Raw genomic sequence first — 23778 nt, 5'->3', positions numbered from 1 at the left:
AGGATCTCGTTTCTATACTATTAACTTTTCTGCTGTCGAGGCCTCCTTTTACGGGATACTCAATGACAGGTGATCTCTGAATTGACCAGCTTCCTTCGATTCATTTGCTTATGCTCACCCTTTCATTTACGGAAACGTGTGCTGTTGTTATTCGGATTTAGATCCATTCGTATCTCTTTGCCCTTGCCAACAGTGTGCGAAGAACGCGAGTTCACCTTCTTGACGGTAAGGCTTATGTTGCTGCTGAGGCTTAGATGTGTTGTCGAAATACTCATGTTCATTGTACATTGGTAGTACGTTACAAGTAAGGCACTGGTCATGATTACTTCCGGCATTCCGTGCTCCGATCATAGGGTAGAATCTGAATCAGTGGCATAGCATCGTTGGCAGTTCCCAATCTGGAGGGAAAGGTTCAAGGACGCATTGGCCGAGTATTAGTATGCAAATTAAATTCGCATATCAGGGAAAATCTCCATTATGGAGAGGTTCATGCATTCAGTGACTTGTTTGCTTCATACGAAACAAGCCAATGGGTGCAGTCTCGTGAAAATCTCGTACGATCGGATTTGTTTACTCGAGTCTGGGCTGTTTGATTTGTGAGTAGCGCCGAGATTGCACTGCCCCAAATAAAGTTGCGTGCCGGTAGAGCAAGAATTACGATCTGCAATCTGTTTGTAGTACCTGCAAGAATGTGCTGTACATGTATCGTATTTTCTCTGTTGTTGTTTCAGTTGCCGTCATGATGTTGCTAAAGAAAGGTTCAGTGACTCATTTCTTTCATAAAAGACTAGTCAATGGTTTGGTCTGGCTTCGAATCTTTCGCTGTAGAAGAAATCTATTCGTGTCTCTATTGGAGAAATAATTGTATTCACTCGTTATAAAATAGGGTTAAGACAAACTCACAGAGCAAATGCCATCGGTCCCTTGATGTTCGTCCTAAAGAGGTTTGACTGGATATCATTCATACTCCCCCAAAGTCGTGTAACATATTATTATTATGGAGTGCCTTGTTTATCTCTCAGTACCTCCAACCATATATCCTTGCCCCTTACATTGTATATCCTCAGGATCAGTGTAGTTGTTGGAACGAGGTGTCGAACTCAGCAATGTATATGTTTACATTTTAATACATGTTTATTGTTCCCACTTTGCTGTGTTGTTTTAGACAATCGTGGACTTGTAACACTTTGAAGTCATTGAACCGCTTCCAAAAGTTTTATCGACATCAACAGGATTACGATTTCACTACAATATGATGCTGGATGACCTTATCACGACAACCCATGACTACAATTATAAACACAGAATCAACAAAAACATCTGCGGCACGCACCTTGTTACAATTCTCAAGTAAATCTGATTTAGGGTGTGGACACCTGAATTTTCTGAAAGACAAGACAATTTATGACAGAGTCATGAAATTCTGCAACATCCACAGAATGACCTGCGTATAAAAAAGTATCACCGCCACGACCCATATGATTCCCCTGCGGAAGAACATGAATACATGTATGCAAGACTAGTTCCATTTTCTGCAAGAAAAGGCTTGCACATCAATGCGTAATTGCGTATACTACGGTATTGAATTTGATATGATACACGTACATAGGGGCTCCCGTAAGAAGACCAGAGGTCTGTGGGAAACACCCTAGTAAAATAAAATAATAATAACATGTAGAGGCACTACATGTAGGCCATCATTTATTTGGGCATTCCATTGGTGACACAATTATATCCTTTAGCCAAAAAAACAAAAGAAATTATAGCAATAAAAACTGCTTTATGGCAGTTTTCTAAAAAAAGTTATTGTGTTCTAGTCCATGGACCCCGTCTAAAAAGTAAAAAATTAACGAAATGTGATAGCCGAAAATTACAATTTCACACAAAACCTCACAATAATCACACACAGAATGCGAGACGACCTTTTCCCCTCGTGGTCCTCTTTCATATGCATGTACTTGTACAAGTACAAGTGTCGGAATAAACAAGTGTTGAAAGTGTCGTGATTATTGTGAGGTTTTGTGTGAAATTGTAATTTTCGGCTATCACATTTCGTTAATTTTTTACTTTTTAGACGGGGTCCATGGACTAGAACACAATAACTTTTTTTAGAAAACTGCCATAAAGCAGTTTTTATTGCTATAATAGATTAGTGCATTGACTCATGGGGCTCCGTGCTCCCCTCCTAGATCCTGTGCTAGAATTAACACCATAATTATTTGGCATGTACCCTCACTTCGTAGAGCACAACGGCGCGCTCTTCTTCTCCGTGATGTGCACAGTTGCACCTTCTCTCCCCCCCCCCCCCCCCCTCTGTATAGAGGTGACATAACTCGCATCATTTTATTTTTTGGCGCTACACTCTGCGCAACGCCATTCACAGAGCACAATGCGCGCTACCTTCTGCTCCTTCTCCTCCGTGATGTGCTATTTGCGCCTTTTCTCTCTCTCTGTCATGGTCATACTAGGTGACATAATTCGCATCTTTTTTGGCGCTACACTCTGCGTATATACTGCTCTTGTGTGGCTTCCACGGTATAGACCCTTTGCATATGCGGCCAAAAAGGCTGCGTTTTGTACGCCACGCGTCATACCCATGACTCACCATTGTCACGTGCACGGTGTTTCTTCAAAATGGGACATGTCGTGAACATGGTGAAGGAGATTGAATGTTTGGCAATTGAGAATGCCACTTTGACGTCCATATTTTCACTTTCATCGTGCTCTACCACTGGTCTGTATTGATTGTTATGATGGACACGGAGCCTGTAGTCTCATCTGACCCACTGCAGCCAGTAGTTACCCCCAAGTTATCTGTGTATGCCGAGAAATTGGATTCCATTGGGAAGAAACGATATGAAGAGAAATTGTCTTTGCTTTCTGGATTCGACCCAATGCTGGGCGTTCCTCGTGGTGCGAAACCTGTTGAGCCGTGTGTGGAAATGTCTGACCTTATGTCCTACTTGGTCCATGAAACGAGTTTCTGCTCCAAAAAGCAGTTTAAAGCAAAGAAGGGCCTTGACGCATATAACCAGTTCGTATCAGGTTGGGTGAAGGAAGTGAAGTCGTTCGAGTGCTGCGGGAAACATGTCACTGTAGCACGGGTAAGAGTTTTGTTCATCACAATAAATAATCACTCTTCATCGGTAACACTAGTATGGCAGAACTGACAAAACTGAATCTGCTGAGTTGGCTATTTACTCCTGATTAGTATGTGTGTATGAAAGTGGTTCAAATTTTGAACTTATAGGGGAATAATTGATAAACAAATTTCAGCACATGTACTAGATGCGCCACTTACTGTGCCATGAGATTGTGACTTGACGTAGTACTTACTATACCCTTCTTGCGGACATGTCCAGGGCTATATTTCTCAGTATGCATATGTACAAATTATTCCAAATTGTTGGTGAGTGATGAACGTGCATTCCATGTGTTCCATGTGCTCCATGTCTCTCACAGGTCCGTCACTCACAAAGGTTCAGCGAAACACCACTACACTGTTGGCTTATCACAGACCCCGATGGTGTTGTCTGCTGTGCGCACTGCAACTGTATGGCAGGCTTGGGAGAAACGTGCACACATGTTGCTGCTACTCTGTTTTTCCTGGAGGCTGTTCATCGGCATAAGGAACCCGCCGCGACCGTAACTGGAGTGCCATGCCAGTGGAAGGTCCCAACCTTTCAGAAGGAAATGGAGTATGCCAGGGTAGCAGACATTGATTTCTCGTCGCCTCAGCAGAGGCAGGAAGCACTTGATCGAGATGTGTCACCTCCCCCAAGCCCAAAGCGCCTCTGTGTGAAGCTACCCTCAGACGCCGAGAAGAAGTGCTTCTATAAGACCCTTGCGTCCCTGAAAACGAAGCCCGCCGTCCTGTCCGTCATCAAGCCTTTCCTATCAGGTTATGTACCAGCATCAACTTCACCCACCCTCCCGAAGCCACTGAATAGCCTTTATCAAGAGGAATGCCTCGCTATGAGCCATGAGCAGCTTCTTGATGTGTGTGCACAGAGTAATGTGGACATAAGCGAGAGGGAAGTGGCAGCTGTTGAGACAGCTACAAGGATGCAATCTGGCAGCAGAGTGTGGTTTGAACAAAGAGCCGGCCGTGTGACGGCTTCCCGAATGTATGATATATGTCACACATCTGCGCAGTCTCCATCCAGGAGCCTCATCCAGGCTATATGCTACCCCGATCCTCTGCCAAAGGGTGCTCCCTCTACACGCTGGGGACAAGAACACGAAGGCCCTGCACGGGAGCGGTACACTGCTATGATATCTGCCAATCACATGAATTTCGAGGTGTCTGATTCTGGTTTAGTCATCAGCAAGGAGCTGCCATTCATCGCTGCCTCACCGGATGGCATTGTCCAATGTGATTGTTGTGGATCCGGTCTGGTGGAGGTGAAGTGCCCTTATACTCATCGGGGGACTCCATTGGATTCGGCTTCCCAGGACAAGAAGTTTTGCCTGGAAATGGTTGGGAGCAAGTTACAGCTCAAGCGGACTCACGCTTATTATTTGCAAATCCAGACCCAGCTGTATGTTACGGGAGCAGATTTCTGTGATTTGTGTTTGTGCCTCTTCTCTGAGGATGGCAAGAATGATTTACATGTTGAACGCATCTACCCGGACTGTGATGCCTGGAAGGACTTCATTACAAAGGCGAAGAAGTTCTTCTTTGGGTGCATCTTGCCAGAGCTCGTTGGGAAATGGTATACGTCCAAGGGTGCTCGTCTTAGTATTGGCACTACCATGGGCCCTCAACAACCACCACCAATGTTGTCGCCTGCCAGAGAAGCCACATCTTCCTCGACAGTCCAAATGACGACGCAAAGCCTCTCTCTTCAGTCAGCTGCGAGCATCGCCCAAGTCCAGTATCCGATGGCGTCGAGTCTGGCACTTCATTCGCCGTCAATGGTGAAGGCCTGCTGCAAGAGTGGATGCTCCTATTCTTTAGATCTTCGTCCTTGCCGCTGTGGTCACCACTTTCATCATATATGTACGACTGATGAGGATGGAAAGCTGTGTGCTTGCTGTTATACAGCGTACCCCTTTTTATAGTCATTGACGTATTCGTCATTTTGTGTTATTTATGGTGGTAGTGCCACTCATTAACCACTATAGTTTCCCTTGCCACTGGAAATGACCTTAGCATATATAGCTCGCGCGTGTGTGTGTGTGTGTGTGCGCGCGCGCGCGCGTGTGTGTGTGTGTGTGTGCACATGTGTGTGTGTGTACGTGCGTGTGTGCCTGTACGCACAATGAACGAACAGCTTTTCGCTATCATTGCTGTTGCAATGGGCAAGTAACGGGTGTGTGTATGTGTTTATGAAGAAGGATTCCGGTTGTATACCCCAGTGACACAGTACTCTCTTGGCTCCCTGGCCCCTAACTACTGTACTGCGGGCATGACCATTACAAGTTAGTCTAGTAGGATGTTTTTGTTTATAACCTGAGAATGTGGAGAGCATGAACGCGAATGTTTTCTGATTTTCTGAATTTCTTTGCTAAATTTGATTTCTTCTTTGCCTGCCTGACGTACGAGTAGTAGTTTTGTACAAGTATCTCTCCACATCTGCTAATATTAGTCCGTAAAAGCGGCATCCTTCCTTGGCTGTTCCCCAGTCCAATACAATACCACTACCTCACAAAGCATTGTGTTTGCTTGTCTCAACCATGCAGGGAGTGAAAATATATCCCATGCTCTGCTTGCTGTATATTGAAGTCAAGCGAGAAGTAGGTATTGCTGCATGCTAAGAAGCCCCTGGTGTATTGTCACAAGCTAACAATACAGCGGATATAGGGACAAGATTTTGAGGCCCGGAGGCATGTCGTTGTAACCAATGTTGTCTGTACATGTATGTGGGACACAAGACGAGTAAATCGTTATAAATTTTTTCAAACTGTATCTACGGGACTGCATGGCAGCTCTCAGATTGCGGGATAAGATCAGAAGATACAAGCAACAGAGGAAAAAGCCCACAGCCAACATGTTCGGTGTCTCCGCTGTCACCGTGAACAAATCAAGTGAAGCGAAAAAAGATCATGATATGGCAGTGTCATTACAATAGAGGTAACTTGCAAATCTGGAAACTGTAAAAAGGACAACTGTGATTTCAGCAACAACAAAACACACACACACACTCTACAGCCATCACGTTCGGGCTCTCCACCGTCTCCGTGGACAAGTCAAGTGAAGTCGAAACGGGTCATCGGCGCAGGCAACAGGTGTAGTCACTCGAAAGGCACAACCGAATCACAGAGATTGGTCAGGGCACAACATACAGGAATGATACGGCAAATCAAAGGTCGGTCATCTCCAGAGCGACTACGCAGGAAATCAATCGGCAGTATTCCTCGCAAAATAGAATATTTCTTGCGGAGATTCCCAATAACTCGTTCGACGTGGATGCGCACGTTTGCGATGCTGCGGGTGGTATGCACATCATCGGCCGACAGTTGCTTCTTACCCCTTGTGAACGCTGGGATGTGGAGCTTGGCTCCCTGCACGGCAACTAGCTCCTGGATGTCAAAGCCACGGTCTGCAAGGACAATGTCTCCAGGTAAAAGGTTTGACAAGAACTGAGAGTGCTGGGTTAGATACTTGTCACTGACGCGCCCGCCCCACGGCTCGGAGATGAAGGAGATGACACCTTGCGGGGTGATCCCAATCAGCACTTTAATTGTGTTATGTTGTTTGTAGTTCGACCATGTCTGGGCACGGGTGTACAAGTTTGAAGGCCTGTCTATGAACACTTCGAAGCAGTCGATGATTGATGACACTTTCACGCCAAACGCCTCCCTGAAACAAACTGGTGTTGTCGCTTGTAGCTCCTCCCTCCCTGGCCAGACAACCAAATGTGATAGTCGACGGTCCATGGCTGTATACCATTTGGTAAGAATGCGGGAAATGGTGCCAGCCGATACACCCATCCGATGGCCCAGGTCTTGTAATGATGAGTCCAACCGTAACTTCACAAGGGCAACAACCATCTCTTGAAACGGGGACAAGGCACAGCCAAATGAGTCTGGCATTCCCTCACGCACATGCTCGTACACAGCCAGTAACATCTCGAAGGTTGGCAAACCCGTAAAGAACCGCACATCGCTATCATTTTGCAACTTGGCTTGCGTGAACGGCGCGTGACTGGCCAATTTGCCTTCAAGCACCTTGTATTCCGCTGTCAGCTTGGTCAGCCTATCTTGCAAGCCCTTGTTCTCTGTAGATAGCCTGGCCAGCTGCACCTGGACGTCCAAGTTGTTGGAGCTAGCCGTTGGAGCATGGAGGGAAGAAGGTGAGAAGGTGGCTTCCGTTAAAGATTGAAAGGCAAATGTTATATCATCACCAGATAACAACGTCCCCACGCATTTGTCATTGGTGTCCTTACTGCCTTCTTCAGAAAAGTCTAGCTCTTGAACCAGCTGGCCAGGTGGAAAATTGGATAAATCCATGCTCTCCTCCACAAGGACGTCACTCTCATCATCAACATCATGTGGCGGTGACAGATCCAAAGCAGCAGGCCCAGCATCAGGTGATGGTGGTGGTTGTAACGAGGCAACGCCAACATCACACAGATGTGGCGGATCATTGACATCCAATGAAGCTGCAGCCTCTGAATGGGCCTCCTCCACTCTCTGTCTGGCTTTGCGACGGGCATAACGCTCCACTACCTGCTCCTCACTCGCCTTCCTTTTGCCAGGACCAGGCAAATTCTTCGAAGGAACCCAATCTGGGTTTGTTTTGTCCCAGAGTTCAGAAGGGCGGCCGGAAATGAAATGATCGCTGCAAACACGAGCATCATCCAATGTCTTCCCAACTAGGTCTGCTCTGGCTATCGCTGCAATCCACAGCCGTCGCCTCTCCTTGACCAGTTCGATGTCAGCACTTTTCGTTTTCGAGTTCACATTGGGAAGAGAAAACCTCTTGATTTTATCTCGACCCGTCCGCTTCGTACAGCGGGCAATAGAACATATACCCATCACCACAATGGACACAGACTACAGAAATGCAAAAAGCGGACTGCTTGGCAAGGAACAAGCGCAAGAAGAAGGGGAAGAAAACTCTAATATCAATTTGAAAACAATTTATTATAATCGAGGATGGGACATGTCCCAAGTTGCTTCCAACCTAGCACGGGTCCCTGACGTCATGATAATGATGACATAATGCGTACGCTGTGCAAAGGGTCTATTTAGAAAAGCGATCCTGTCAGCTTTTCTATTATTGTGTTCACATGGCAGAAAAAACGACACCGCTATGCTACGTAAGTTTCTACGTAAGGTGCTCGGTATTAGATCTACCAACGGGTGGTAGCCGCGTGCTGTGCACGTGCACGGCAGACATTGTGTTGCATGCCGTGCATGCAGTCCGTTTTCGGATGTGCATGCGCGAGGAACTTCCTTCTTTGGAACTGCTTCTTGCATGAGCTGTTTCGGATATTTCGTGTCCTGGCTTATTTCGCTTCGGCTCTGCTGAGACCTCTTTTCACGGAATATTACTCAATGACAGGTGAGTTGACCAGTTCCCTTTGATTCATTTGCTTGTGTTGACTCTTTCATTTACGAAAAGTGTGCTGATTTTAGGTGGAATACAATAAAATAATAATGGAAAAGCTGACAGGATCTCTTTTCTAAATTTAGCTTTTCTGCTGTCGAGGCCTCCTTTTACGGAATACTCAATGACAGGTGATCTCTGAGTTGACCAGTTTCCTTCAAATCATTTGCTTATGCTCACCCTTTCATTTACGGAAACGTGTGCTGATTTTATTCGGATTTAATAGATCCATTCGTATCTCTTTGCACTTGCCAACAGTGTGCGAAGAACGCGAGTTCACCTTCTTGACGGTAAGGCTTAGATGTGTTGTCGAAATACATGTACTCATGTTCATTGTACATTGGTACGTTACAAGTAAGGCACTGGTCATGATTGCTTCCGGGATTCCGTGCTCCGATCATGGGGTAGAATCTGAATTTTGCAGTGGCATAGCATCGTTGGCAGTTCCCAATCTGGAGGCGAAGGTTCAAGGACGCATTGGCCGAGTACTAACGTTTATAATAGTATGCAAAATAAATTCGCATATCAGGGAAAATCTCCATTATGGAGAGGTTCATGCATTCAGTGACTTGTTTGCTTCATACGAAACAAGCCAATGGGTGCAGTCGTGAAAATCTCGTACGATTGGATTTGTTTACTCGAGTCTGGGCTGTTTGATTTGTGAGTACCGCCGAGATTGCACTGCCCCAAATAAAGTTGCGTGCCGGTAGAGCAAGAATTACGATCTGCAATCTGTTTGTTGTACCTGCAAGAATGTGCTGTACATGTATCGTATTTTCTCTGTTGTTGTTTCAGTTGCCGTCATGTTGCTAAAGAAAGGTTCAGTGACTCATTTGTTTCATAAAAGACGAGTCAATGGTTTGGTCTGGCTTAGAATCTTTCGCTGTAGAAGAAATCTATTCGTGTCGCTATTGCAGTATTGGAGAAATAATTGTATTCACTCGTTATAAAAATAGGGTTAAGACAAACTCACAGAGCAAATGCCATCGGTCCCTTGATGTTCGTCCTAAAGAGGTTTGACTGGATATCATTCATACTCCCCCAAAGTCGTGTAACATGTTATTATTATGGAGTGCCTTGTTTATCTCTCAGTACCTCCAACCATATATCCTTGCCCCTTATATCCTCAGGATCAGTGTAGTTGTTGGAACGAGGTGTCGGACTCAGCAATGTATTTGTTTACATTTTAATACATGTTTATTGTTCCTACTTTGCTGTGTTGTTTTAGATAATCGTGGACTTGTAACACTTTGAAGTCATTGAACTGCTTCCAAAAGTTTTACCGACATCAACAGGATTACGATTTCACTACAATATGATGCCGGATGACCTTATCACGACAACCCATGACTACAATTATAAACACAGAATCAACAAAAACATCTGCGGCACGCACCTGGTTACAATTCTCATGCAAATGTGATTTAGGGTGTGGACATCTGAATTTTCTGAAACACAAGACAATTTTATGACAGAGTCATGGAATTCTGCAACATCCACAGAATGACCTGCGTATAAAAAAAAGTATCACCGCCACTACTCATATGATTCCCCTGCAGAAGAACATGAATACATGTATGCAAGACTAGTTCCATTTTCTGCAAGAAAAGGCTTGCACATCAATGCAAATTGATATGATACACGTACATGTACATAGCCATAGGGGCTCCCGTAAGAAGACCATAGGTCTGTGCGAAACACCCTAGTAAAATAAAATAATAATAATAATAACATGTAGAGTCGCTACATTTAGGCCATCATTTAGGGCATTCCATTGGTGACACAATTATAGGTTCTGATCGGTGGAATATGCTGCCTTCCACTGTTCGCTCTTGTACAGATTATCGCCCATTTGTTCGTTCATGCTTAACCTTTCTAGGGGCTCCCGTAAGAAGACCATAGGTCTGTGGGAAACACCCTAGTAAAATAAATAAAATAAAAATAATACCGGTAATATCCTTTAGCCAAAAAACAAAAGAAATTATAGCAATAAAAACTGCTTTATGGCAGTTTTCTAAAAAAGGTTATTGTGTTCTAGTCCATGGACCCCGTCTAAAAAGTAAGAAATTAACGAAATGTGATAGCCGAAAATTAAAATTTCACACAAAACCTCACAATAATCACACACAGGATGCGAGACGACCTTTTCCCCTCGTGGTCCTCTTTCACATGCAAGCATGTTGGCGCAGTACATGTACTTGTACAAGTACAAGTGTCGGAATAAACAAGTGTTGAAAGCCGTACTATTAGATCTTCAAGTGTCGTGATTATTGTGAGGTTTTGTGTGAAATTTTAATTTTCGGCTATCACATTTCGTTAATTTCTTACTTTTTAGACGGGGTCCATGGACTAGAACACAATAACCTTTTTTAGAAAACTGCCATAAAGCAGTTTTTATTGCTATAATTCATTGTGTTATTACCTGATGATGACCAAGTGCCGAAACGTTGTAAATAGTCCGGAATCCGGATTCTGAGAAATCAATTTTTCGCAGTAGGTGTGCCACTTTGGAAGGAGGATTTGGGCATGGTCCAGTTAGATAGGGAAGGGGTTTGGTAGCATGGATTCACTTGTCGGACTCCTGAACGCTGTGCCATAAGCTTGCTACGAGGGGGTCAGTGGCGTGCACCGAGTCTTGAAAGGGGGGTTTCTAGAGTTGGTAATTTTTTTCTTGAGACCCACTGTATAAGTATGTATTTGTGCACATGCGCATCCCCCGAACATCCCGTCGGAGATAACGGCGAGGGCTAGGGAGGAGACTGGGGGGGGGGGGGGGGGGGGGACTCAAGATCAGAGGTGCAGGGCACCAATGAACACTGGTGCTGATGAGATGCAGGGCTCGTCCGACTGCTATCATCAGATCATGCCGGCACAAACGCGTCTGAGAGGGCACCAGGTACAGGGGTAGAAAGGACAGAAATAAGAGTATTATGAGGAATGGAGGGCTAGGGAGGGGACGGTGTTACATGGAAATGTTGGCAGATCTACATGTACATGTATAACCTGTAGCAGGAAAAAACGGGCACGGGTTACCTTTTACATACCAGCACTTCAAAAAGTATTTGCAAAGACGGTGCAAATTTAAAATGTACTCATGTGCACTGTACATGTTTGTCATATTGAACCCGTAAAAGTTTGATAGGCCTAGGCGCCCAGGCTACATGTATACACTACAGTCTATACGTATAACACAAATTCAATGTCTATGGTACTTCACGAAATCGAATCCACTCCATGCAGGCATGTTTGTTTCATCAAAACACTGCTTACATTCAACGTATCTTTCTTTCTGTTCTTATGACGACGTTTTCGGCATGTATTGGCAATGTCCCACATGATTTCAAGAGTTATGGACCTTGCTTCGATGGAAGCTCGCGGGAGAAAAGCGAAGCCCCGAGCCCTTGAGTCGCGGCCGGAGCTGCGCTTCGTTCTGAAGCAGCGCAAGTGGATCATGGACGCACATTTTTACGTCTTCCAGTCGACAACGTTTTTGACGAACATCTCTGCTGCGCACATGAGCGAAAACGAAAGGCTGTCATCTTGATTTGAGCCAACAGTTTGGAAGGAGATATCGTCAATCATATCCTTGAACTGACTTGCATCGCGCGTGCTTGACTCAAATTTCGAGACAAAACGGATTTCTTGAACGTCATCGCCAATCCAGGAGCGAACCAGAGCTAGAGATCGATCTCTCTGTGGCTACTCTCCACTGAAGAAAGAGAGAATATTGTATTTCGAACTGCATGCAAAGCTACTCTCTCTCACTTCGAAATAAGGACATAGTCACTGTACTGTAAACTGCCCGTCGATCGACGCGTATGCAGGATAACCAATCCAGTACGAGCGTAGGCACGCTTTTCCTTTGGCAAGATTGCCCGAAAAAAGGTGGTTTCCAGACACCAAAAAACTCATACGGTGCACGCGCCTGGGGGTTTTCATGGCAATTTCTCCTCGCCGATTTCAAGATCTTCGTGCACCTGAGCATTGATTGGGCACGCTCACATGAAGCATTTTACGCGCAGTGAGGGAAATGCATCAGTACAGTACAGTATTTTTGAATTATTTCAAAAAGTTGTCAACACTAGTAATAGCACTCGACTCGAGTGAAGGATTACTTATTAGTGGTGTCGAGTCTGAAGCCCGAGCCAATGCTGTAGTTGCTGAAGCCCCATCCTATGGAATACTACCCACTCCCCGGCACAAGGTGAGCCAGTATTTTGTCTTGAATCACGAACTTGAAAAATATATTTCGTTTGATATCAATATTCAATGTTCAATAACAATGCACTTCTGTGTTGGTACACTGATTCTGGTATCCAATGAAAAGAACAAAATAACTTGTCAGTATGTGTCCTCGCTGCATCTCTCTCAAGAAATATTCGTTCAGTTCATCACTAGAATAATTGTCAGTAGATAATTATTATCAGTACATGATGATATGTTGCAATGATGCGCACATCCAGGTAAAATGTTTTAAAATAGATCATCATGTACTGATAATTAATCTACTGACAATTATTCTAGTGATGAACTGAAAGAATATTTCAAAAAAGTAATACAATAGTATCTCACACATACAACTGCCCACACACGCTCTCTAGGCTGCAAAGTTCTGGCACAGAGCTCTCCTTCTCACCACCACCATCAGTTCGCGCCTGGCGCCTGGTCGGTGCATGGCTGGCGGTATCCGGCATAGCAGGCTGGTACATCAAGTAGCGCATGGCACATAGATGATGACACAGCAACGACATAGCTCGATTGCGACGTACGTTTCGTCCCCGCTGGACTCATCAGGCAATCTTCTTCTTGGATGTCTTCATACGGAGCTTGACTCGGGAGAATGAAGTTGAAGACACTGCAGCTGTACTTATGGTTGATAAATATGGTGGTAAAGACACACCTGGCAGCATGGCGGTAAACACACGCCTGCCCACACACTGTGTCATCATCTATGTGCCATGCGCTACTTGATGTACCAGCCTGCTATGCCGGATACCGCCAGCCATGCATCGACCAGGCGCGAACTGATGGTGGTGGTGAGAAGGAGAGCTCTGTGCCAGAACTTTGCAGCCTAGAGAGCGTGTGTGGGCAGGCGTGTGTTTACCGCCATGCTGCCAGGTGTGTCTTTACCACCATATTTATCAACCATAAGTACAGCTGCAGTGTCTTCAACTTCATTCACACATACAATGTTTATCAATATACAAAAGGAATATGCTGCAATGATTCGCGCATCCTGGTAAAATAGTTAAAAAGTAGTACAATTCTACACTGTATATTACACAAACTGTTTCTCAATGTATATGATGATATGCTGCAATGATGCCGTGCACGTGCGCACATCCAGCCCACAGTGTCTGTGTAGCACTGGCCGTGCATGGAAAAACGGTCGTAGGTGGTCGGTAAAACGAGAGGTCGCTTACACCAGGTTTTACTGTAGCACAATAGTACACACAATGTTTATCCACATACAAAATCTAGGAATATCTGGGAATATTGCCACATGGCATGTATGTTAGTTGTAGGGCCTTGCTGTCACTGTTAGTTTTCTAACTTGATTCATTCTTGTATGTCTAATTTCTCCCTTTACAATATGGCAGCTGCGCAGGGAATTCAAACTGACGCACAGTCACTATCAACGTTATCATTGCTGAGATCATCACTCGTACACGCAGCTGATCCATCACTATCGGACACACATGAGTCGTCGCAATCTGAGTTTGGCTGGGCATGATTGGACTCAGTTTCCAGTTGCGATATGTCAACGGACGTACTTTGCTGTGGTGGTTGCTCTGGCCTACTGGTGAGCGGATTTGCGCATGCAGTTTCGCAGCGGCAGATGTCAGTGCACGCAAGAGATGACTTCTTGCATGAGCAGCGTTGAGTGTCACACACTCCTCGGCACCCGCAGCTGATGAGGCTCTGAAGTTCTTTGCAACTGCCTGCTGTTCCGTCCAATTCACAGCGACTTTGCCTGAGGGAAGAAACAAACATTGTCACAGACAGTTAATTTATTCCTCGCGTATATTTGTGCAGTAGACAGTCAACGCTTCCGGCTGGTTGACCGTGCTTCCTCTCAAGCAGGAAGGTTATGACATGTCGGCGGTCCAGTTCCGCGATCAGTTGGCCATTCGCTATGGCCAGGAGCCGAACGCTCTCCCGTCGCATTGCGATGGCTGTGGAGCTGCTTTCTCTCTACAGCATGGTCTGGATTGCATGAAGGGTGGGCTCATCAAGCGCGGGCACAACGATGTCCGCGACTTCGATGCCCGGCTGGCAGACGTTGCATGGGGAGGTGTGGCTGTCGAGCCGGTGATGGTACCTGTGCAGGATGGCAACAACCGCCCCACACTGCAGGCGGATTGGCTGGTCCGGGGAGTTTGGGAAGGAGACAGGGTGGCGTACTTTGACAACCGCATCGTGGATGCCGACGCACCCAGCTACGTCCGCTCGAACCTCTCTTGGAACGCCGTATCCAACAGTGCTGCCTCTTCCAAGAAGAGAAAGTACAAGGCGGCCGCAGAGGAGCTGCGAGCATCCTTCACCCCGCTGGTCTGCTCAACTGATGGTGCACTGCACACAGAGTACCGTGCGTATCAACGGCGACTTGCTATGCGCCTTGCCTCCAGGTGGGACAAGTCCTACAGCAACGTCATGTCCTGGGTGCGGATCCACCATCAGTTTGCTGTTTTCCGGGCTGTCGACCTTCGTCTCCGGGGTTCACGTCGTCGTCTCGGTGGGCTGGCAATTTGCGATGGTGTCGGCCTTGGCGTTGGCCGTTAACATTCATGCGTATGGCACTTGTTGTTGTTGTGTGTGTGTGTGTGTGTGTTTGTTTTCTTTCCTTTTCTTTTCAGCTATCATTTGCCCTGATCATGCCTCATGCGTGTTTCACAGCATAGTACGTTTCCGCTCATTTTCTTCTTCAACATACGCTAGCTGTATTACTTTGTTCTTGCCCGTACAAGAGGCTTTTCCACCCGTAGACAGTCATAGATATCTGGTTAAATGGGAAGGGCAGCACTGTATCCTTTATCCTTTTATCTGCTAATTACAATTCTTTCAACCTTGCAGTATGTTTCTCAATATCCGCAGACTCCACTGTAGCCTTTGTAGACGCGTACCATACCATAACAATTACACAAGTGTAAATTTCCTCATGCATAACTTGATCCAAAGTTGGGTACATTACCGGTGCTAATTATTTATCGGAACAACTTACCGTCGCTGTCTTGAATCCATCCTCTGCCGATGGGCGTAGGCACATCGGGCTTCGGTTGCAAAGCCAGTCGCCACACAGTAGCCTGGTAATTAGCGCGTGCTGTGTGGACATTATGTAGCTCTAACACATCTCCAGTGCGTAAGCAAACAGCCTTCCAGCTTGGAAGGTTCCAGAACCTTGAACCTTCCAAGCAGGAAGGTCCAATCAGTGGCCAGAGCCAGTACTACTACCAGGTAGTATCATCAGGCGATGTTTTATGGCTCTACCATCAGGGGAAATGGAAAGAGGAAGGCACACGGGAGAGACTTATCTGGAGCTGAATGACCTGAACTACTTTCGGAAAGGACAGCGACGAACGAAAAACCAGGACGTTGCATAGAAGCAAGTAATTCCTTCAAAGAAATCCACGCCGAGCATCGCCTTTTGAAAAGTTTTTGAATTGTGGCGTCGTTTTCTTCTTCCTTTCCTAGTCAGAGGTGTTTCACATTTTTGCGCGCGCTCTCTTTTCTCTCAATGGTTGCATTCATGATTTTTCGCCCAGTGAGCCAAAAATATTACGATATCTCCTGCCTGAAATTGTCGATTTGTCGTCGGATATATTCCCTTCTCCTGAGGCTATGGCACAGCTTTGAGATGTCCGACAACTTCAGGCATACTCACTGTTAGGTACTTGAAGGGTTGGCGAAGAGTTTTTGTGCTCCCTACGAAGTGGTACCCAAATTTTCGATTTCGAGATCGGGATCCCGGACTAAAAATAACGGAACTGGTTCGGATGTGATATGTAGCGCTATGGCCCATGGCCATGGGTGTGTCCACCCGAATTCTTTTCATAAATAAATATAAAAGTTACTTTTGTGATTTTCTACACAAAATCTACGCAATCAACCACTCGCGCGATCGCACGCGCATCGCGCTGGGCCATATCATGCATGATGGGGATGGGATCAGGGAGTCGTCAAGTATTTGACGACTCCCTGGATGGGATATAGCTAGCTCCGGGTTGTGAAAATAATTAATTAATAATAATTATTATTATCATGATTGTGTCCTCACGATCTTATGATTTTGCTTGTTTATCAAACGCGACAGTTAAGCAAGGTTATCAGCCATTCTTTCTTCTTATAGTTTATACCATAGTTGTTATGGTTGACGCGCTAGTCTCATTGTAGAAGTAGAGTGTACACTACATCTGTGGGTAGTCTGGCAGCAGAAACGGAAAAAAAACTGACTTGAACATTTGAAAGAGATCTGGCTGCCCTGCCTTGGAAGGAAGGCTTCTTGTAGATAATCATGGCTATGATGCAGCAGCTCCTTGAGGACGCCAGAAGTCTTTCGGCACATTTCAAGGCACAGGAGAGAGCTGTCGATAGCCTCTTGTCTCAGGCATCTTCCTTGAAAAACAGCATCAACGAATTCAAACAGGTAGGTAGGTTTTGATTGCCTAGCGGTGCTGCAATATCAAGTCCATTTTCCTATCTACACGTGGCGTTAACTGACGTACTAAGGTTGATATGTGAAGGCGTGATGATTGAGAGCTTCAATATCATGCTGTGCTTGTCTGTGTGTTGAGAGGTTTTACTGCTAAGCCTAGGCTATCTTAGCCAAGACCATCTAAACATATCTAACCACCTGCAGTCATACGTCCATCGGTGAAAGGTATAATAGGGTATTCACACGACAGGCACTTGCACGTTTTACAGGGATTGACATACGAGAAAAGTGACTGTGTAGATTCACACAGCTGCACTTGACGACAGGCACGTTTGCATTTTTGAATGCTTCACCGACCAGTAGCCATGGGTATTTCAAATTTTCAAAACACACATACTATAATTATCATGCACTAAAGAGCCGCGTAAAAAATCAAGTCTTGTTTCGCGCTTTTTGATGTAAATGTACTCGTGCACGCCACAATTATCGTGAAAGTGGGCCCCCAGCTCGCTTGCACTTTTCAGCCACTTTTCTCGTTCACAGGTAAAATACCATAGCAACTTTCCGGTGCACGTGGATTTGCCTGTCGTGTGAATACCCTATAAGAAAGATGATACCGTAAACATGAGAAAAAGGAAATAAGCGAAGCCACCCACCAGTGCACCCCCGCCCACATCATGGACATTTCTGGCAAGGAATGGTCTGCAGTGAGGTCTTCCACAGTCTTGTTTTGTGTGCATGCGTATAGCACTGTACGCGCCATAAGATGCCACCGTTGTCCATCCTGCACGTGTACAACAAACACATGTGCTCTTTTTTTTCGGTACCGTATTTTGGCTGCAGTATCGTCAAGAGGTGGACGATCTAAATACCAGCGCTGGCAGGAGGCCGAAGATGGTGCTTGCTCACGGCGCAGCGCACGAGAGCACACGAGTTCAGTCATTGGAGCAGGAGAACTCCGATCTGCGGACATCTGTGATGGCGTACCAGCAAGCCATGAAGATTGTTATGACCAAGTTCAAAGAGCAGGTTTGTGATTTGACCGTATCCTCTCCCCCCCCCCGAACGCAGCTCACCAGATCAAGCTGGTGGCTGCTGGTCCGTAGCCAAGGGCTATGGCATCAGAATGTGTGCTGGGGAGAAAATGCCTTGTTTGTTTGGCACCAGTTTTTTGGTTGCTAGCTGTCTCAATGATCTGTATGTTGAATTGTTGATGGCACACTTTGTAGTCCTGCTATACAATCGTGTTTACCGTGCTTGCTTGAAAATGTCTGCTGGAGTTGTGTTTTGAATGTGTGTGCCAAGTCATCATGACGACGGTTTCCCCTCGATTTTCTTGTGTCCTGTACTTTCCTCGCGTATTGTTCTATTGGTGCAGAGGGAGGGGCTGGTGGCGGCGAACCGGCAAGATCGCAAGATTCACTCGCAGCATGATCGCTCTCAGGTGAGAAGAGTTGCAAAATAGGCTGCCGTGTCGTCTGATCAGTAGATAGGTAGCACCAAGAGTGCATAACCAGGTTATGTACTCTTGGTAGCACGCTTTTCTATGGTTTGTGGCAATTATGTGGCTGCACGACTGCTTGACCTCTCTTCTCACAATGGTCTTCTCTTGTGCAACACGTAACCACTCTGCCCTTCAGGAGATCAAGCAGCGAAACTGGCACATAAAGCTCATGGCAGGTGTCATTGAAGAATCTATAAATGTGGACAACAAGGCGGAAGCTAACAAAGAAAAGCGTTTCCAGCAACTGCAGAATGAGATCAAGGCTATGAAACAGCTACTGGAAGATTCAGTTGATTCTGAAAATCTGGAAGAAGAGGTAAGACTGTACCTTCTCTTTGGTTTCTGCTTCTGTGTGTGTGTGTGTGTGTGTGTGTGTGTGTGTGTCTCTCTCTCTCTCTCTCTCTCTCTCTCTCTCTCTCTCTCTCTCTCTCTCTCTCTCTCTCTCTCTCTCTCTCTCTCTCTCTCTCTCTCTCTCTCTCTCTCTCTCTCTCTCTCTCTCTCTCTGCGAACAATCCCGCACGAATCCACTCCCTGTCATAATGAGTCTTTACTTCATGTCCTGAATCAACGGGACATGGACAAGGTAGAAGTCCGGCAGTCCCTACTGCTACCGTCAGCCAAAAACACCAAGGCATGGCACACAATAAACGCTCAGTTGAAGATCCATCTCACTCAACATTTCCCAACCTCATACCTCAAAAACACTAACATCGAAGAGACTCTGGACAAACTAGAGAACTTCATTCACTGGTTTTTCGACCAGAAACCACCACCACCTCCACCAAAACACAAGAATGCAAATAAAAACCGTGCAGTGGAAAAACTCCGGGCTCACAGGCGTGATTTAAAGCGCCAATTTCGTAAGATCAAAAACCCGGACGAAGTACCTGCAGCGCTCAGAAATGAGTATTTTTCAATTGGAAAACAAATCAAGCGTCTTTTGAAACAACAAAAGATGTACGACGATCGATCCCGGAACAAGAGGGACCAGGATGCCATTCTCAAGGACCCATATGCCTTCGGAAAGAAATTGTTTCAACCAACCAACCATGTCAAACCCACTTTCTCTGACACTACCTGCTTTGAGTACTTCCAACACACATATGCAGACCAGGATTGTGCCACTTCGTACGAATCCTGCCCCAGTGCAGGGAAGCCCCGGGATTGCACCCACCCAGTCGATGAGGGGACCCCTACATGGACTGAGTTTCAGAATGTTTTGAAGAAGTGTCGCAACACCTCTGCACCGGGGCCTGACAAGATACCTTACATAGTTTGGAAGCTTTGTCCCTCCCTTCAATCCATTCTTTTCACCATCTTTGGGCGGGTTTGGGAGAGCAAGATCATTCCAAGGCAGTGGCAGGTAGCGTCAAGAGTCCATAACCCCCCAGAGTGTGCAACTCGTGATCCTTCTCAGCACAAATCAGTGCCGCAACGAAATCCAAACTTCATACGTCATGTAGTGAGTAGCTATGACGAAATGGGAAGTTTGGCCCGGACCTACTTCGCCCGTTTGCCCAATTTGGGGTCTTTCTTTACGAATCCACGGAACACGCCGCGCCTGGAAAGGCTCAAGTACACAAAGAATTTTTAGAGTTTTCGAACAGTTTTCTCTTTTGAGTGTCTCTCCGATAAGAGAAGAACAATGGCCACTGTTGAACCTAAAGCAAAGCGCTCCCCATTGTCGCCGGGGTGCAGTGTCTCTGTGGACGATATTCGTCAGTTTTTGCTCGATCTGGGCTCCTCATTTTCTTCTCTCGATTGTCGAGGTTGAAGCACATCTACTTCGAAATCGATCGGGTCTTCATGCCGTGTGCCAAGAGCTATTTCCATCAAATCTTGTAAATCTATATCCATGCCTATTCTTGCTATCCCGGAGTCACGAACTCTCCCAATACAAGCTTTTCAGACAACGAGCAGAGAAACTCTCTTCAAATAAAAAAATTCTGTGACTGTGAAATCAAAGCCGTTCTGCTGACACTGCATAGCCCGTGGCATGGAGCAAACGTTTTACGTGACACTTCCGCGGCTTCAAAGCAACCTTCAACTACTTGGAACCCCCGCCGGATGTACCAGATATGCACATGGCCCCATCCGCCCATGCTTGCCCGGGGACCGGATGACGCAATGTTTGGATTTCGTTGCGCCAGACCCCAACCTGGAGTTGCACACTCTGGGGGGTTATGGACTCTTGGTAGCGTGTATCACACTCCTGGCCAAGGGGGAGGTGTCTGATGATCCTTCGAAATTCCGACCGATTGCTCTAGCAAACACGTCCGGGAAGATCTTTTTCACCTTAGTTGCAAAGCGCCTCTTGAAACATATGCTAGGCAATAAGTTCTTCGATGGTGACAACCAGAAAGGATTTATGCCTGCAAAGGCTGGGTGCTTAGAGCATACATCACTTTGTTATGAGGCGATGCGTGATGCAAAGACGGCAAAACGCCAAATTTGCATTGCGTGGATAGATTTGAAGAATGTCTTTGCGCTTTCGTCGTACAACCACACACTCCCACCTCGTGCACCCCCTAAACAGGGGACCAGCTACAGCCCTGGGGGGGGGGGGGGGGGGATTGATAGCGGAGTAAACCCTGGTGTGGAAAAATGTGCTGCGCTTACGTAGTTGTTCTTTACTGCTTTACATTCTAACAATATTGCAGGGAATTTTCTAGAACCGCCCCAACCGGTTTTTGACCGGTTGAAATTGTTGGCGACCGGTTGAAAAGTTACAAATCAGTTCCAACCGCCCGTACTTTTCTGTGGGTGAATGGAGCTGTGAATGGTCAAACGCTTTTTTCTGGACGGATACTTCCAGCGAAGCCGCGTGGGCTGGTACTAGGGTCACGAGTTAGTAAGAAATCTGTTAAATTGCTGTCGAGTGCCATATTTGGGTTGTATTTTGAAAAAAATTTCCGGGGGACCCCCCCCCCCACTCTTCATTGGACCGTAACCGGTTGGAAAATCGTCCTAGAATATACCCTGTATTGAGATGCCTTTTGTTGGCTCTTCTGCCTGGATTTCAGTGACAAATGCGTTAAGCCCAAGGATCCTTCCATGAGTGACATGCGAACTGCAACTATTATTATTACTATGTCTTTTTCATGCTTTGCTACTTTAGTACGCTCGCCTGACCGGTACGTTGAAAGCATCTGCTGAGCAGCCCGACCAGGAAACCTCTTAGCGGCGTGATGTGTTGTCTCCTTTCCACGTCTTGCTTGTGCTTGTCTGACTTCTGCCTTCGCAATGCTTGCAATGAACATATTGAGAAAATACACTGTATCGCCGTCACGCTATCCCTCCCCTATGCCCGTTGAATACTATTTATATAAGAAAACTACGACACACTAGCTCTTGGACTCCTGCATTCACGAATGTCAATTATTTTCTTCTGAAGACACCTCCATTGAACATACAATATCCTTTTCACGAAACACATGCCCTAGGACCCACACTCCTCTGAACCAACATTTCTAGAATTCGTTCAGTTGATTTCTTTTTTTATTTTGCTGTTTTACTGGCGAATGTACTGTCACTGTGATTTGACCTCTTCCCATTTTATGCTTTTGTCTTTGGTATTAGCCTGTCCTCGTCTACCTGATGAATGAATGATCCTATTTTTGCTTCAGTATTTTCTTTTTACGCAGGGTGTTTGTTGAAAACTTGCCGTTGTAGTTTCTATTGCCTGCTAGCAATTTGCCCACTGGCTAACTGTTGGTTCCCGGTAGCTTTCCTTTTTCTTACTCGTGTGTCATCACTCTGACTGGCTGCTTGGAATACAGTTCAATCTGACTTGTGTCCCAGGTCTGTAACACTGGTGTGTACCCTTACATGGAGTCCTCCCTGCATTCTGGGCTGTGTGCTTGCTAACGCATGAGATGTAGCTAGCCCCTCCCCCTTATGCGGTGGTTGTCGATGCACTGGCCACGAAATAACCTGCACTGTTCTCGGAGATGTGTGGCTTCAACAGGAGCCAAAGCCAGACATTTCCAGGAAGGGAATGAAGCTGAACTTCTTCGCTGTATCATCAACTTGTTTATTCTGCTCTACGCTACGGGAATGCGACGCGAAGAATCAAAGGAACATTCTTCGCATTCCCGGAACGTATAGGAAGCCTGTTCTGCTCTAGGTTCATGCAAAGAAGTCAAGTGTAATGTGTACTGGGAATTTCCCGTTCCAGATATTGTGCAGTTTTCCGCCTGATATATGAATGATGCCGGCATGACACTACGCCTTTTCTTTGCGTGAGCCACAACGTACGTAAAGAACCTCACCTCTGAAATTTGGACCCAAAACACGCAAAGCCATAGACTCCAGGGAGTCGTCAAATATTTGACGACTCCTCGATAGACTCTATCCAAGGGTACACCCCCCCCCCCCCCCCAAGATCTTAAGAGTGTGTAACTCGACTATGGCTGCTGTCCCAACAGGATTTCAAGTGGACATCATTTTTATGATGCAATGTGCACTTATTGTCAGACGTATCCTAAACATGGGGTGGACAATGCCCCATTTGATCCCATACAAATAAAACCAGTGCAAAAGAAACGTGTGCACAAGTCATGCGCATATGCAATGCATTGACACCCCAAATGTTGTATCATTGGTACAAGGAACAGTGCATCATAAAAAAAGTGACGTAAACTTGAAATTCTGTGGGGACAGCAGGGTATGTGGGAGTTGCACGCTCTTGAGATGGGAGGCTATGTACTCTTGCTCTACAGTAGAACGGCTAATCTTAGCGAGCAAAATTTGTAGCATTTTCTGAATCTGGAACAATTCGCGATGAAATATTTTAGCGATCCGAGTTTCAGAGTTTAAAAAGAAGGATGAATAGTACCAAGAGTACATTAACCTTTTATGTACTCTTGATAGTACTGTACACGCAAAAATTTCGATTGGTGCGGCAAAGCTGTAGCGAAAACACTCCTTTCGCTAAAATTAGCCATTTTTTACAGTAACCCAGACACTTGTTCCCTACGTTCACAGATAGCAGAACCTCACTATTATCAGGGGATTGGAATTTTTTTACTACTCCCCGGTCTATATCAATGACCAGCGATGACG

The 23778-nt window shown here is 45.9% G+C and overlaps 4 protein-coding genes across 4 annotated transcripts; 3 read left to right on the top strand and 1 right to left on the bottom strand.

Annotated features, from left to right (window-relative positions):
• The first annotated feature begins 2540 nt into the window (after positions 1-2540).
• Positions 2541-5474, top strand: LOC135805444 (uncharacterized). Its single transcript, XM_065319475.1, has 2 exons — positions 2541-3104; positions 3463-5474. The coding sequence occupies exons 1-2, from the start codon at positions 2751-2753 to the stop codon at positions 5062-5064; spliced, it is 1956 nt and encodes a 651-aa protein (XP_065175547.1). The 5' UTR covers positions 2541-2750; the 3' UTR covers positions 5065-5474.
• A 174-nt stretch (positions 5475-5648) lies between these two features.
• Positions 5649-8078, bottom strand: LOC135805445 (uncharacterized). Its single transcript, XM_065319476.1, has one exon. It carries the CDS (start codon positions 7981-7983, stop codon positions 6238-6240), a length of 1746 nt encoding a protein of 581 aa, XP_065175548.1. The 5' UTR covers positions 7984-8078; the 3' UTR covers positions 5649-6237.
• A 4426-nt stretch (positions 8079-12504) lies between these two features.
• LOC135805443 (uncharacterized) lies at positions 12505-15774 on the top strand. Its single transcript, XM_065319474.1, has 2 exons — positions 12505-12761; positions 14158-15774. Exon 2 carries the CDS (start codon positions 14654-14656, stop codon positions 15338-15340), a length of 687 nt encoding a protein of 228 aa, XP_065175546.1. The 5' UTR covers positions 12505-12761; positions 14158-14653; the 3' UTR covers positions 15341-15774.
• Positions 15775-16800: 1026 nt separating this feature from the next.
• On the top strand, positions 16801-22503 carry LOC135805442 (FGFR1 oncogene partner 2 homolog). Its single transcript, XM_065319473.1, has 5 exons — positions 16801-17201; positions 18054-18239; positions 18589-18654; positions 18851-19030; positions 21833-22503. Exons 1-5 carry the CDS (start codon positions 17070-17072, stop codon positions 21893-21895), a joined length of 627 nt encoding a protein of 208 aa, XP_065175545.1. The 5' UTR covers positions 16801-17069; the 3' UTR covers positions 21896-22503.
• Positions 22504-23778: the final 1275 nt, after the last annotated feature.

This window comes from Sycon ciliatum, chromosome 1 (assembly GCF_964019385.1).
Source record: "Sycon ciliatum chromosome 1, ocSycCili1.1, whole genome shotgun sequence".
In the NCBI taxonomy this organism is placed as follows: domain Eukaryota; kingdom Metazoa; phylum Porifera; class Calcarea; order Leucosolenida; family Sycettidae; genus Sycon; species Sycon ciliatum.
This window is presented reverse-complemented; position numbering and strand designations above follow the sequence as displayed.

Excerpts from the sequence above, each read along its gene's own strand:
- LOC135805444 (XM_065319475.1), top strand. The coding sequence starts at position 2,751 with ATGATGGACACGGAGCCTGTAGTCTCATCTGACCCACTGCAGCCAGTA. Across the intron at positions 3,105-3,462 it reads AACATGTCACTGTAGCACGG|GTCCGTCACTCACAAAGGTT; the intron begins GTAAGAGTTTTG and ends TGTCTCTCACAG.
- LOC135805445 (XM_065319476.1), bottom strand. The coding sequence starts at position 7,983 with ATGGGTATATGTTCTATTGCCCGCTGTACGAAGCGGACGGGTCGAGAT.
- LOC135805443 (XM_065319474.1), top strand. The coding sequence starts at position 14,654 with ATGTCGGCGGTCCAGTTCCGCGATCAGTTGGCCATTCGCTATGGCCAG.
- LOC135805442 (XM_065319473.1), top strand. The coding sequence starts at position 17,070 with ATGGCTATGATGCAGCAGCTCCTTGAGGACGCCAGAAGTCTTTCGGCA. Across the intron at positions 17,202-18,053 it reads GCATCAACGAATTCAAACAG|TATCGTCAAGAGGTGGACGA; the intron begins GTAGGTAGGTTT and ends TTTTGGCTGCAG. Across the intron at positions 18,655-18,850 it reads CGCAGCATGATCGCTCTCAG|GAGATCAAGCAGCGAAACTG; the intron begins GTGAGAAGAGTT and ends TCTGCCCTTCAG.